Source organism: Setaria viridis, chromosome 3 (assembly GCF_005286985.2).
Source record: "Setaria viridis chromosome 3, Setaria_viridis_v4.0, whole genome shotgun sequence".
NCBI classification, from domain to species: domain Eukaryota; kingdom Viridiplantae; phylum Streptophyta; class Magnoliopsida; order Poales; family Poaceae; genus Setaria; species Setaria viridis.
Window position 1 is genome coordinate 20356386 of NC_048265.2, and position 14149 is coordinate 20370534.

The window sequence follows — 14149 nt, forward strand, 5'->3', positions numbered from 1 at the left end:
TTAATAATGCAGCTAGCAAGCGGGCTGTAAGATTTCTCTCAGCCTTTTCCTAGCCCACTTGTACAATGGTTAGCTCTTCACCATTAATACATGATCCACAAGTCATTCTCACAAAGTTTCTTGGTTCCTGTGCCCAAGTCGGCTGTAAGCTTGTAGTCCGCTTCTCCTCTCTCACCTCTTCTCTCTCCTCCACGTCAGCATTCAGCTAGCTTACAGCCCTTTATTATACTTACTCTAAGCAGTTGCGCGTGCTCGTCTACTTGAAACTTGAAAGGCTTGGAGCTTGGTTATGTGATCCACTATAGCAAATTGCTCGATATCATGGATTCTCCTTTGGAATCCCTTTTTTCTGCTCTGTTAAGATAGAAGAATGATTTTTTTTCTTGGCGCAAAATGGAAGTACATCACATTGTTCACTTCGTTTCACGTATGATTATTTATTCGATGAAAGATTTAATCAAATACGGAGACTTCCGAAATGTTCAAATAATCACTGAGCTGCTCAGTCTGAGCACGACCCGCTTTAAGCAGCAAGACAGGACGTCAAAAACCGTATAGGAATTTTCATTAAAGGAGAAAGCATTTGGAGTCCGCCCTAATCGCCGCCGCCACACCCTTCTCTTCACCGCCACCTCGATCCCCCTCCTCTGTCCCTCCGGCGGCCTCGCCGGTAGGTGGAGGAGCGGGGATATGTTCTCTTCACATATTAGTTTTTTTAGGTCTTTTCATCTAAGGTTGGTTCTCTAGGCGATATCGACGAGGTGGTGTCGACGATGACGTTTTGGAATAAGGTCTCTTCGACCTTTCTCTACCTCGACGATGTTTGATCTAGCATCGTCGAAGGGCCAGTGAGAGTTGGTTCTGCCAGATCGGTAGGTTCTCTTCAGATCTTTGCAGTTGGTGTGTCAATGAGGAGATGTAATTGGTTGTCTTTTATTGTGGTGACTTTGACCTCTTATTTCGGTTTGTTCTGCGATAAGATCTGATTTCTTCAACCCTCTATTTCGGTGGTGATGGATTGCAAGCCTGTGTTGCTTGGGATGTTCCCCCAGCAGATGTTTTTTCAATGGTTTTTAGATCTCGTTGTTAGGAGCAAGTGGTTCAAAGTCTTGTACGGTAAGGGTGTTTGCATGTGTCACTTTCCCTTGCTGCCTTTCCACCTTTCCAGTATATTTTTTAAGCTCCAGTGGAAGACGACCAGAAAGATCTTCGGTGTAATTTTATTTTTTAATATCATTTTGTGTCGAGTTGTCCTTCGTTTGTACCTACTATTGTTTTCCTTTTATATCAAGCAAATATAAGGCACCTATCAAAAAAAATAAAACCGTATAGGAAACGCTTTCCGCGGGCCTAGGATAGGATCTGGGCCCATCGACGGGCGAAACGGACTGAACGGATTCCACCGATGGGCTGGGCCGCAACGGATATTTCGGCCTTTATGCGAACGGCAAGCACCCACCGACCCGAAAATCCGACCGTTGCCTCCCCTTTTCTTCCTCCAAACCTCCCTCTGTCTTCTCTCCGCCCCCAAATCCTCCCGACTCCGAGGTACCGTACCGCCAGTAACAACTCCCACGCACGCCGGGCCTTGGCAAGACAGCGAACACCAACTGCCGCCGCGGGCTCGTCCCTTCTCTCCTCGCGCGCGTCCTCCCTGCTGCTGCGCCCCGGAGCGGAGCGGAGTTGAGTTGAGTAATCCGGGGGATTGGTTTTCCCCGGCGCTGGTAAACCCAGCCGCTTCTTGGCTCGCATCGATTTAGGTTTGTACTGATTTCTTTTTCTCCCTCCATGCTTTGGTGTGAGCAACCAAGTCGAAACCCTAACGTTGCCACGATGTCCCGTCCTGTTCATGTATAATCGCGCGAGTTAGGGATGGGATGCCCCCGTTTTAGGATCTATTAGCTCTTATTTCGCTATTTCTAGATATACTGGCTCCCTTCTTGGGGCGCTCGGGGCCAAGATTTCAGCGCGGCTTGTTGTGCTAGAGGATTCTAGTTGAGTTGCGTCCTGTATTTGCTAATCCTATCACAGTTAGGAATTGGCTGCTTATGTAAAGCCTCTCTGTGATCTTGCTTGGCCTCCTAGATGACACGTGTGTTTTGGTGTTCTTGGGCTAGAGCTTGCACTAATCTAGGGGCTGATCCAGGCCTGGTGCTAACCTGTAAGGATTTTCCAGTGCGAAGTCTATTACATGATCCTTCTAAATTTCTCTGCCACCAGTTTATACTTTGGTTACATCAAATTCCAAAATCTATTGCTGTAAAATGAAAACGTAACTTTGCTGCCTGTTCCTCCTCCTCCTGTCTCTGCCAATTGTGTACTTTTTCTGTGATTTAGTTCATTTATAATTTTCAGTCTATCTTAAATTAGCACCTGCATAGTGCAACTCTGCCACCGGTACCTTCACCCCTGTTGTCATCGATTAAGTACTTTTGCTGTGATAGTTCCTTCACAATTTCCTGTCTATCTTAAATTAGCATCTGCATAGCGCAACACTGCCACTGATGCCTTCAACCCTGTCCCTGCGGATTATATACTTTTGTTGTGACTTAGTTTGTTTACAGTTTTCAGTCTATCTTAAATTTAGCAGTTTAGCGCCAGCTTAGCATGCCTCTGGATTTTTTTTTCATCTTCTATAGAACACAATAGTTTATCGAAGTTGCTTTCTACGATTTCCTTATTCTGATTATTTTTCCTTCATCAAACAATTGAACTGCAGTTTGGCCTTCAAGGTAGAAAAAGAAACCTTTCTGTTCGGTTATGGCTTTCCAAACTCCAGCAGCTGTTCTGCTTAATGAGAATATGCAGATACATAAAGGTGAGTCTGTTTTCTCCTGAGAGCTGATTTGTGACATTTCCACATATAACCAACTTGTTTGATCCACATGTTCAGGCAAGAGGGCTGAGGCACCAAGTGCCAAACCACTGAAGCCATCAGCGAAACCTGTGCTTCAGGAGCGGAAGGCTCTTCAGGATGTGTCTAACATTCCTAAAGGCACTGCTTTAAATAACAGGTCCGCCGTCAAAGAAAGGTCCATCCTGAAAGATAAGTTCACCCTCAAAGACAGGTCCATCCTGAAAGAGAGACCTGCTCTTCACAATGTGTCTAACACCCTCAAAGAGAGGTCCATCCTGAAACAGAAACCAGCTCTTGGTAGCCATGAAGCAATTAAGAACCCAGTCAATGTTTTTGCTGATGAAGAGACCAAGAAGTGTCATGAATGGGCTAAAGATGGGGTGGAGGGCACTAACTTTACAGGAAATGATTCTCAGAAGTTGGATAAGGATATGCAAGACAAACGTAAGAACTTAAGTCTGATGATTGCTCTTTTTGTTTCTTCATACACAGGTGGTAGTTTTTTCTATATAGTTGCATATGGCTGACTGTGCTTGTTATATAGGTGTCCAGAAGAAAGTGGTGAAAGTTATGTCAGCATTCAATGGCTGGTCAGATGTGGTATTTGATCCTGTGATGTTTCCAGCTAAGGTATGTGGCCCGGCATAATATTTCATAATTCATGCAAGTTTTCTTAAGGTCCAATTACTTTACCATTGATTTTAACAGTATTCACTTTCAAAAGAGTCATGTCTGTTTCTATAAGACTATGACAGTGCACAATCGCAATCAGGAAAATGAAACATGTTGTTCTTAAATAGGGAATTGGAAAAGTCTATCTTCTTGCCATTTGGTTGCTTATTTCTCCTTGACAACTGATACAGTGGTTCTTGGACAGATGGAGTTATGGGTTAAGCCAGTAAAATCATTTATCGCCTAGCTTTCAGTATCAACATAATGCTTTAGGTAATAGTTTGGGCTATTGTGTTTCATTAACCACAAGCAATAAATAGATACTTGTGGCAGTGAATTTAAACTGTTCTTCACTTATGCTTCCTAAAATTGGTTTGATAAATCGATTAGAAAAGCTTGGTTTAATGGTTCATCCATGTCTTGCGTGAAGGAACTATCATGCCTTCTTTCATGTAAGACTATAAGCTTGGTCTTGTTATATTTCGCCGGTAGGAATTAGGCTCTTTACTTACAAGATTTACTTATCAAGAAGCATATTCTGAAATGTAAAGTGTCTTTGAATAAAGTATAAACATCCTGTTTCTAGATGTTGGAATTTTTCCATTGTCAGTAGTACTGAAGCAAACTGGTTATTTATGAATATGTATTGCATCACAAGATATGGACCTCTTCTCCCATTGTATTCTCTTCATTTTGTGCCACCTAATAATATCTCGTGACATCAGAAGAAGCCCTACACATTTTACTTGTCATTTGGTATGACACTGCTGCTAGTATTAACTAAAATTGTAATATGTGTCTTGGAGGTCCTGGCCTATTTTTATATAATGCTGCCCTCTCTAAGGGTTAAAAACCCTGTCCTCCATGTAGCTTAATGGCGGATGATATTACACATCAGTAGAAGTTCAATAACATTAATTTATGTCATTTCTTGGTCATCTCATGTGTTTTTGTTATCATTTGTATACGGTTTGAGTTATGGCCCGCTCCTGGTCATCCATTCGCACTCTACAGAAACAGAATACTTCAATATAACAATTGTGCCTTCCACCATGTCAGCAACACTAATTAAGTTATGCTTCTTTTCCTTATCGTTTTCCTTTAGTTTACAACAAATGGGAGACAAAATTCTATATCTGACTTCAGTGTATTTCAGTGGTTGTTGACACATACAGAATGCTCGGCAACTGTTTAAACATATGCATAAATCATATGATTTTTCCCTGTATATATAACTCCATTTATACGCTACATCATTCATTCAAAGACTTAGACTTTAAAGCAAGTGAGCAACATAGCACTGAAAGTGTAATGTTCCACAAACTAACATTTTTTGCATTCTTCTCCCTTTTTCTCCATATATTATTATACCAGAAATGTGATATCATCCATCTCCTTATGATTTACAGGAGGTTGCCAATATTTCGGAAGAAGTGAAAGAGCTGGAGCTGGAACCAGAGATTCTCCCAGACAACACTAGGTGTCTCTTTACCTCAGGCAAGAGGGCTGATGCACCAACGGCCAAACAACTGAAGTCATCTGTGAAACCTAGGCTTCAAGAGCGGAAGGCTCTTCAGGATTTGTCAAACACCCTCTCAGGGCGGAAGGATCATCAGGATATTTCTAACACCCTCAAAGAGAAGTCCATCCTGAAAGAGAGGCCTTCTCTACGCAGGCATGAAGCGATTAAGAATCCACTGAAAATATTCGCTGTTGAAGAGACCAAGAAGTGTCATGAATGGGCTAAGGATGTGGTTGAGGGCACTCACTTAACAGGAAATTATCCTCAGAAGTTGGACAAGGACGTGCAAGAAGAACGTAAGAATTTACGTCTTGTGATCTCTCTACTGTTTCTTCAATATGCAGAATTTACGTCTTTGAAATGTTCAGCTACTTGGATGTAACTTACACTTTCCCATGCAGGTGATAAAGCACAGCTCGCTGAAGACTCTTCTACTGATGATGAGCTTGACGAGTACCCGTTTCTGGACAACAATCCTGTTACGTTTGAGCTGAGAGATGAGCCAGGGATCCCTGAGCTGCGAGCAAATTGATGAATCTTCTATGCCCACCGAAACTGAAAGCTCTGCTTCAGCTTTCGTTTATGCCTGCTTGGTAGCAGTCTATGTAGTATGGTGTTTAGTATGCTACTAGTGTATTTGATGTTGTGTCCCCTACTCTGTTATGATGGATGTGAATGAGCCTGCTTGGTAGCAGTCTATGTAGTATGGTGTTTAGTATGCTACCTAGTGTATTTGATGTTGTGTCCCCTACTCTGTTATGATGGATGTGAATGATGTATGAAGTGATGTTGCCAGGCTGATGCCCTAAATCACCAGCTGAATAAACTTATGATGGCATGAATATCGGTTGATGCAGAAAGGAAAATAAAGACAAGTCATTCTAGGCTTCTACTGTGACTACTAACCTTTTGGAGGCACGTCGCAATATTGATTTCTTTTCTGGGAATCAACATCGATTATCTGTACATGTTATGCAGGCTTCTTCCATGGGCACAGGAAAGAAGTTTGGCCTAGTAATTTTGCAGGTGCACCGAGATTTGAAAATGAGATGCTACCTTGTCGTAATGCAGTAACAGTATTTCTTTGCTGCGAACTCTGCTTCGTGTGTTGTACGCATGGTATCTGTCGCTAGGGCCTTGTTTTCCCCTCTTTTTCCCAACTTTAGCACTATGTAAAAAGAAGATTTCCCATCACATCAAATTTGCGGTACATGCATGGAGTACTAAATGTAATTAAAAATTAATTGCACAGTTTTATTGTACTTTGCGAGACGAATCTTTTGAGTCTAATTAGTCAATGTTTGGACAATAATTCACAAATACAAACGAAATGTTACAGTTGCCCATTTATGGTAAAATGCAAACTTTGCTACTCCCAATTTGGGAACTAAATAAGACCTAAACAAGACCTAGGTTGTGAGTTGTGTTGTGACACAGTGACAGTGAAAATCCCCTCAGCTGTCAGCCCAGACGCTTTGATTTAACCCTCCGTGGCTCGGTGACTCGTCCACCCGGCATATCTCCCGTGCGCACGGCCAAACCAAAACAGTAACGCGTTTACTTCAGAATGGAGCTTCGTGATTTGTCCCCAAAAGTCTACTGTCCTCGGCCCCGACCAGTTCCACCGCAGACCGCACGCCTTCCAGCGAGCCCTACCTAAACGCTAGTGCCACAGCCCACAGCTCTAGCTCCCCACGGAAATCTAGCTCGTCGGGTATCTTCTTATACGATATGATCGTGAGGGGTTGCTAAACTCTAGTCCTTTTAATCCTAAAGAGCCAAGCATCCTTATTTGATTTGATCCTAAAGAGTTAAGCATCCTTATTTATTTGAGCTAAAGTTTAACTACTAAAATTTAGTCCACAAGTCAACTTTGAGTTGCTTATTTGGGCTAAAAGTGCACTGGACACCCATTGCCCTCATTCAATGCCCGCCTTGAAGGAGGGAGAAAAGGGAGGATAGCAATGATTAGAGGCAAACAAGTCATTCTTTATCTCATTAAATGTTGTTTAGCTCATGGAACCAAACAGGTAGAACTAAGGCCCTGTTTGTTTCCACCCTCCTAAAATTTTAGCTCCTAAAAAGTGACTAAAATGTGACTAAAGAGCCAAACACTCCTCCTAAAAAGTGACTAAAAAGTTTTAAGAGGCTCAAAACTTTTAGTCCCTTCACCCCCTCCTAAAACCAGTGCTGGACTCCCACTACCCCTCCTTTATTGCCGCTGCCCCCGCACCCTCCTCCCGACCGCACCCTCCCCGACCCCACCGCCGCTCCCTCCCTCCTCCACGCCGGTACCCGCGGCCTCTCACCGGCGGCCGTGCCATCCCCCGCCAGATCCGCCGCCCCCGCTCCCTTGCGCCACCGCACGGGCCGGTCGGGCGCTCCCCCGCCGAATCCTTGCTGCCGCCGGATCCGGGCAAGGGAGGACCGGGAGGGGGGCGGCGGTGCCGGGGAAGAAGAGGAGGGGAGGGGCGCGGCGGCCAGGATTGGAGGGGAGGGGGCGGGGCCAGCGGGAGGAGGGGAGGGGTGCGGCGGCCTTGATTGGAGGGTAGGGGCGGCGCTGGGGAAGAAGAGGAGGGGAGGGGGCGGTGTTGGGGAAGACGAGGAGGGGAGGGGGCGGCGGCCGGGGGAAGTAGAGAGGGGAGGGGGCCGGCGGGAGGAGGGGAGGGGGCGGCGCCGGCGAGAGGAGGGTGCCGGCCGCCGCCGGCAGGGCCAGTGAGAGGGCTTGGGTGGGTGCGTGTGTGTAGGGAAGCGGGAGGAGGGGAGGGGCAGGCAGAGAAGGAGCTGGGGCATGGGGAAGGGCAGTATGATCATTTTGCCACAACATTTATTGCTTTTAGTCAGTTTTAGGAGGTGGAACCAAACATGCTTTGGACCATGGACTAAAAATGAGCTAAAATTTAGGAGGTGGGAAACAAACAGGGTCTAAAGTTTAGTCCCTCCAAATAAACAACTTTTAACCCCTAAAAATAAGTAAGTGGAACCAAACAGTCCTGAACCCAATCCTTTTCCGTGCAAAAAGAACTTGAGTCGGTTGGATTCAATATATATTCAACTACTCCCTCCGCATCAAATTATTATTCATTTTAGCTTTTCTAGCTACATAGTTTTTATATACATCTAGATGTCCAGATACATACCAAAAATAATGTATCTAGAAAAGCTAAAACAAATTGTAAATTTGGGACGGAGGAACTACTTTTTATGTTTTTTCTGTAGTTTTTCTTTTTTTGAGTGCTTTGAAGAATTGTGTTTTACGAGAGTTGCAAAAATATATGGCACAAAATTCATAAATACTAGCCTAAAAATGCCCTGCTAATACTGAATATTTTCTATCAGGTCTACCTTTACCATATGATATATTTAATAATCAAAAAAGGCAACATAAAAAAGCGTGAGTCCAACATACCTACAAAGATGGTTATCTTCAGGGTGAGATAGCGGAGTTGCATCAAAGTAAGAAAAAAAAAAGAACTAATCAGTACTACCTCCGTATTAAAATATTTGTCACTGTTAATTTTTAGTCACAACATTCATCTTATTCAAAAATTATGTAAGTACTCCTCCGTTCCAAACTATACGTCGTTTTGGTATTTCTAGGTGCATAATATTTGCTATGCACATAGATATATTCTATGTCTATAGAAAAGGTAAAACGAACTACAATTTGGAACGAAGGGATATCATTTATTTTATTTGTGGCTTATTTTGATGGTATTTTTATAATGATTTATTTTTACGTATGTTTGCAATAATTTTTTGAATAAGACGGATGGTCAAACGTTGTGAGAAAAAGTCAACAACAATAAATACTTCGATACGGAGGGAAGATGAGAATAGGTATTACTTAGCTCATGAAAATAACGACGCCGTGGTAGGGTGTCGTTAGCTACTAAGCAGAACCATAAGGTCTTAGTTTAGAGTATATTTCTTTGAGAAAATGAAAAAAGGTCCCACGACAATTATTACCTGAGTCAATCAACTTATAGGTAAAGGATATCAAAGTACCATCTTAAGACCTGTTTGATCCCGTAACAGGAAAGTTAATGGGAGGGTTAAAAGATGCAAAAGTATTAGTTGCTAGAGAGGAGCTAACGGATACTAATGGCTTGTGAAAAGACAAAAAGGGAGGAGGTGAGGAGATAAAAGGACAAAAGCTATATTTCATAAACTTCAGCTCTATCGATGAGAAACATCTTCAAATGGGAGTGAAAATGAGTGGAAGTGCTAAAATCTAACGGTTGCGAAACTTCAACAATAGCACATCTGAGCAGGCTCTGGTAAGACAGTAAATGGGTGTTTGGATACCAGATACTAAACTTTAGCAGTGTCACATCAGATATTCGGATGTTAATTAGGAGGACTAAACATGAGCTAATTACAAAACTAATTGCACAGATGGAGTCTAATTCGCGAGACGAATCTATTAAGCCTAATTAATCCATCATTAGCAAATGGTTACTGTAGCACCACATTGTCAAATCATGGACTAATTAGACTTAATAGATTCGTTTCACGAATTAGACTCCATCTGTGTAATTAGTTTTGTAATTAACATATATTAATACTCCTAATTAATATCAAACATCCGATGCGACATGTGCTAAACTTTAGCAGGTGTATCCAAACATCCCAAACTAGTTACGAAGTCAACCATAGTTCATTTATGACTCAATATTTTCTTAGAAAAAATTATGATCAGAGTTTTTGAGTGCCCCGCCCACCGTGGCACGAGTTTTTGAGTGCTCCGCCCACCCCATCCGCCCGATTTGGCCCCACCTTTCAGCGGGCGAGGATAAGTTTGGCAGGATTCACGAGTCCCCGTAGCAAATCTACAAATCTCACCAGCCGGCCGCCCCTACAAGTCCTCCCCTTCCGCAGCGACGCGCAACCCGCGTCTCGAGCGAAATTTCCCCATTCTCCCGACCCTCATCCCGTCTGAGAGCGAGAGAGAGGGAGATGGCGTCGGTGTCGGAGATGCAGCCGCTCGCGCCGGCGGGGTACCGCCGCGCGCCGGAGATGAAGGAGAAGGTGGAGGCCTCGGAGGTGGACCTGGAGGCCGGAACCGGGGAGACTCTGTACCCCGGGATCTCGCGCGGGGAGAGCGCCCTCCGCTGGGGCTTCGTCCGCAAGGTCTACGGCATCCTCGCCGCGCAGCTGCTCCTCACCACCGCCGTCTCCGCACTCACCGTCCTCCACCCCACCCTCAACGCCACGCTCTCCGACTCCGCGGGCCTCGCGCTCGTGCTCGCCGTCCTGCCCTTCATCCGTAAGCCCCCGTGCTCACGCCCGGGTTTGCTGTGCTTGGTGTGAGGATATTCTGGTTCCTGATATCGGTTGACGGTTGATTAGGGTGAGGCGTCGCTCGAACAAAACTGATCGGCGATTGGTTTGATGCGTTGGTTGAATCCAGATTCAGACATGTCGATGCTGTGTTCCTATCACGTTCCCTTGTTAGTTACGACGAATAGCTGTTTGGATCTAGATCGTATAGCTCTTCGGATCTGGATCTAGGATGTAGTTAATACAAGCTTGAATTCATGTCACATGCTTTACAAAAGTTAATTGGTGTTTTCTCCCCCAATTCCTTAACTAGAAATATACCTCCCGAAATGTCCTTTTGCTTTGCAATTCATGCTACATGACTTAAAGTTAATTGCAGTTAGTTGGGGATGTATAGATATTATAGATGTGTGGACACTTACCTTAACTAGGTTTCTTAGGGTCAATTGGCTTGTTAGGTCTAATTCCGTACTCTAGTGCCATGTTATTTATGAATTCTATAGGATGCTTTACATATGCCAATTGCGTGATTTAGTTGGGAAATCGGACTGTTTCCCTTGTCAATTGTTCCAATTTAATCTTTCTACTGTTGAGCATTTATTCCTGGGCAACTTGATCACAATATCGCAATATGTTCTGAGCAAATGATCTCATTGAGGCTTCATAGTAACTTACCGGGTCTAACATGTGTTGCATCAAGTTACTAACAAGCCTATGTGAGCGTTATTGTGCTGATGACGTTTTGTTGAACTTGTGATAATATTTTCAATTATCAAAGGAAGATTAAATTGAGACAGTAGAAATGTGTTGTAGTCCTAAAATTTCTCTCAACTATATTGTGCACTTGCCACTGCATGTGCAATTGTACCTCCTTGATGTTAGGAGCTGGAGAGGTTTGCTGTGTAAAATGAATAAGGGAGCCACACGCGTGACGCGTCCGATGAGCTTTAGTGCAGTTAAACTCTCTGCATGTTAAACCCATGTTACAACATTAAGAGATGCCAAATGCATAACAAAGTTGAGAGAGCTTGACATTGCTACCTATTTGTCTTGTTCCAATTCGATATTTGTCTTGATCATCTTCAACTCGACTATAATGTTGCAACATGTTATAACACGATAATGGTCTCACTTAAGTTTCCCGGTTCATTGCCTTCATCTAGCAATTTGTATGCAGTTGTGGGGAAGTCTGGGAGTGTTATTGTGCTGATGACGTGTTGTGATACCATGGCCGTGTTGCTGATGATGCAATACAAATATAAATTGGAATAAGAGAGATACATAGTTGTCCGAAGCTTTCTCTGACTTATGCTATTGATTTGGTGTAAAGGTGGATGGCCCCAGCTCTGTCAAGATAATGTAGGAATTGGTTTAATGGTGGAATTTGAGTTGGGGAATGATTTGAGAATATGAGAAGATAAGAGTAACCAAAACTGACTTATGTACTAAACATTTTGCAAAGGAGGCATGAAACTGAGTTTCCATTTGCCAGTTTCAAGGAATTATCCAAAACTTTTCCCGTACTACCTTACTCTCTTATAGTTCACAAACTAGAGAGTAGAGTTGTCTGGAGTTTTGAGGGAGAGGTAGGGGAACAGCTCTTGTGTGCTGGGTGTACACGTATTCCTCCATTTTTGTTTGCTTGAACTTGACTTTGATCAAGGTTGTTGACCAATAACAAATTATAAAATGTTCCTTTATGTAGCATAAAATTGGTCTTAAGTTGACCTGTAATCAAAAGTTATTCTACCAATATGCATTCGAAGCTATTGACTTTTATGGTGAAGTAACAGCAAAGCTTGATCAGTCAAAGTCAACGGTGTCAAGTAAATGAAAATGGGGTAGTACAATTTATTGCTTGACTATGCTTTCAGCAGCAAATTGAGGGTTCTTGTTATCTAGCTCAATTGTAGGGTTTGTGCGTTGCTGTTTGCCAGATAAACAGGCATAGGAGAATGCTTGGATAATTAAATGAGTAGATTTTATCTGTGGATTAAGGAGGAATCAATATCAGTCTCAATTATTGGACCAGATTATTGGACCAGAGATGCAATAAGTCTTTTGGGTCTATTTTTTACTTGTGTTATTGTCTATCTTAGCCAGCGTTGCTGTATCCTCTTAGTACACCAAAATATACCCTTCTCTTTTGAGAAAATCTGAGCAGCCATGATTGTTATTTTCTGTTAGCAGATAGGTTTTAAGTCACTAACTACCTTTCTGATATTGTCTGCAGTGATGATCCCATTGTATCATTATCAGCACAAACACCCACACAATTTTGTTTTCCTGGGTCTGTTCACTTTGTGCTTGAGCTTCAGCATTGGTGTGGCCTGTGCTAACACTCAAGGTTTGTTACTTTTCTTGAAATAGTTTGATTCTTTTTCGGTAGAAGATGCTCATTGTGGTTTTTGTTTAACAATCATTTACTTGTTGCAGGAAAAATTGTTCTAGAGGCTTTAGTATTGACTGCCGGTGTGGTTGCTTCTTTGACTGCATATGCTTTCTGGGCTTCAAAGAAGGGCAAGGAATTTGGATACCTGGGGCCTATTCTGTCTTCTGCTCTTACTATCCTTGTCCTAACAAGCTTTCTTCAGGTAATGCCTATGATAAGCTCTAAAAGAATGCACTCTGTTCACAAATACTTTTATGTTACCACTCGAGCAATCCACTGCTTGTGATAGCTGTTTGTTCTGTGGAACGCCATGTTGCAGATTTTCTTCCCATTGGGACCTGTATCAGTTGCTTTGTTCGGTGGGCTTGGAGCTTTGGTGTTCGCAGGCTTCATCCTGTACGACACCGAGAACTTGATCAAGCGCCACACTTATGACGAGTACATCTGGGCGTCCGTTGGGCTCTACCTTGACATCCTGAACCTGTTCCTTTCCATCCTGAACATGCTCAGGAGCATGCAATCCGACAACTAGGGGGCTCCATCTGCACGATCTGGACCTTGTGAGAACCTGGTCAGGGCGTCGGCCCTTGCGTGGTCTTTTGAACCGTAATGTGTATACAGTCCTGTGAGTCTGTGACTATCGTCAGAGGATGAAATCAAAGTACAACGTATGTATAGTTCTTAGTTGGATTACTTTTAACACCGTCACGGTCACGTGCGTGTTACCGTAAGATTGTGCTATCATTCTGCCAATAATTGTCACCGCCCGTCTTTTCACTCTTCTGTGCCCGTGCATGCAATTTGCTCTCTTTTTTCGCTTTGTGGAAATTATCTCCACGTTCATAACTCTCTCGAAGATGGCAAAGCAACCTGCACATCAAAGGACACAATCGCGATGTGCGTTTTACAGTCCTTTTAAGAAAAAACATGCCAGAATACACCGCGTTTGTTACGTATCTCTAGCAAGTTATTCCTCCTTACCAATACATTTTCTCTCCCTCACCGATAACAATTCTTTGTGTTTTTATAACTAGTGGTACTGCAGATTATCAAAACAACTCATAAGTCATACCCATGAATAGGATGAATCCCCTTCGTTTGGGTGAGAGGATCATCATTTGGGTGAGAGGGAGGTGTGTTCCAGGGATCGGATTGGTAATCTGCTGGAGTACTGGAAGGAAAGATTTTTTAGTCCTCAATTTCTATGGCACATGCTGAGAGTTTCGCGCTAGCTGCAGCATCCAATTATGCAGTGAATCATCGAATCAACACATGTAGCAGTAGTAAAGAGAGCACAATGGGAACTTACAAAAAGGAGGAAATGCCGACCACGCCTACGTTTTCGTGGGCTGGCAGTGTTGGGCCGTCGCCCATACAAGCTTTTGCGCTCTTCTTGCGGTCTTGTGGGTGTGTGTGGGTGTGG

The 14149-nt window shown here is 43.3% G+C and overlaps 2 protein-coding genes across 2 annotated transcripts; both read left to right on the forward strand.

Moving 5' to 3' along the window:
- The first annotated feature begins 1482 nt into the window (after positions 1-1482).
- Positions 1483-5941, forward strand: LOC117847089 (uncharacterized). Its single transcript, XM_034728246.2, has 6 exons — positions 1483-1760; positions 2720-2818; positions 2894-3301; positions 3402-3487; positions 4939-5347; positions 5453-5941. Exons 2-6 carry the CDS (start codon positions 2761-2763, stop codon positions 5581-5583), a joined length of 1092 nt encoding a protein of 363 aa, XP_034584137.1. The 5' UTR covers positions 1483-1760; positions 2720-2760; the 3' UTR covers positions 5584-5941.
- Positions 5942-9911: 3970 nt separating this feature from the next.
- LOC117848912 (BI1-like protein) lies at positions 9912-13503 on the forward strand. Its single transcript, XM_034730500.2, has 4 exons — positions 9912-10320; positions 12568-12681; positions 12771-12928; positions 13046-13503. The coding sequence occupies exons 1-4, from the start codon at positions 10011-10013 to the stop codon at positions 13256-13258; spliced, it is 795 nt and encodes a 264-aa protein (XP_034586391.1). The 5' UTR covers positions 9912-10010; the 3' UTR covers positions 13259-13503.
- Positions 13504-14149: the final 646 nt, after the last annotated feature.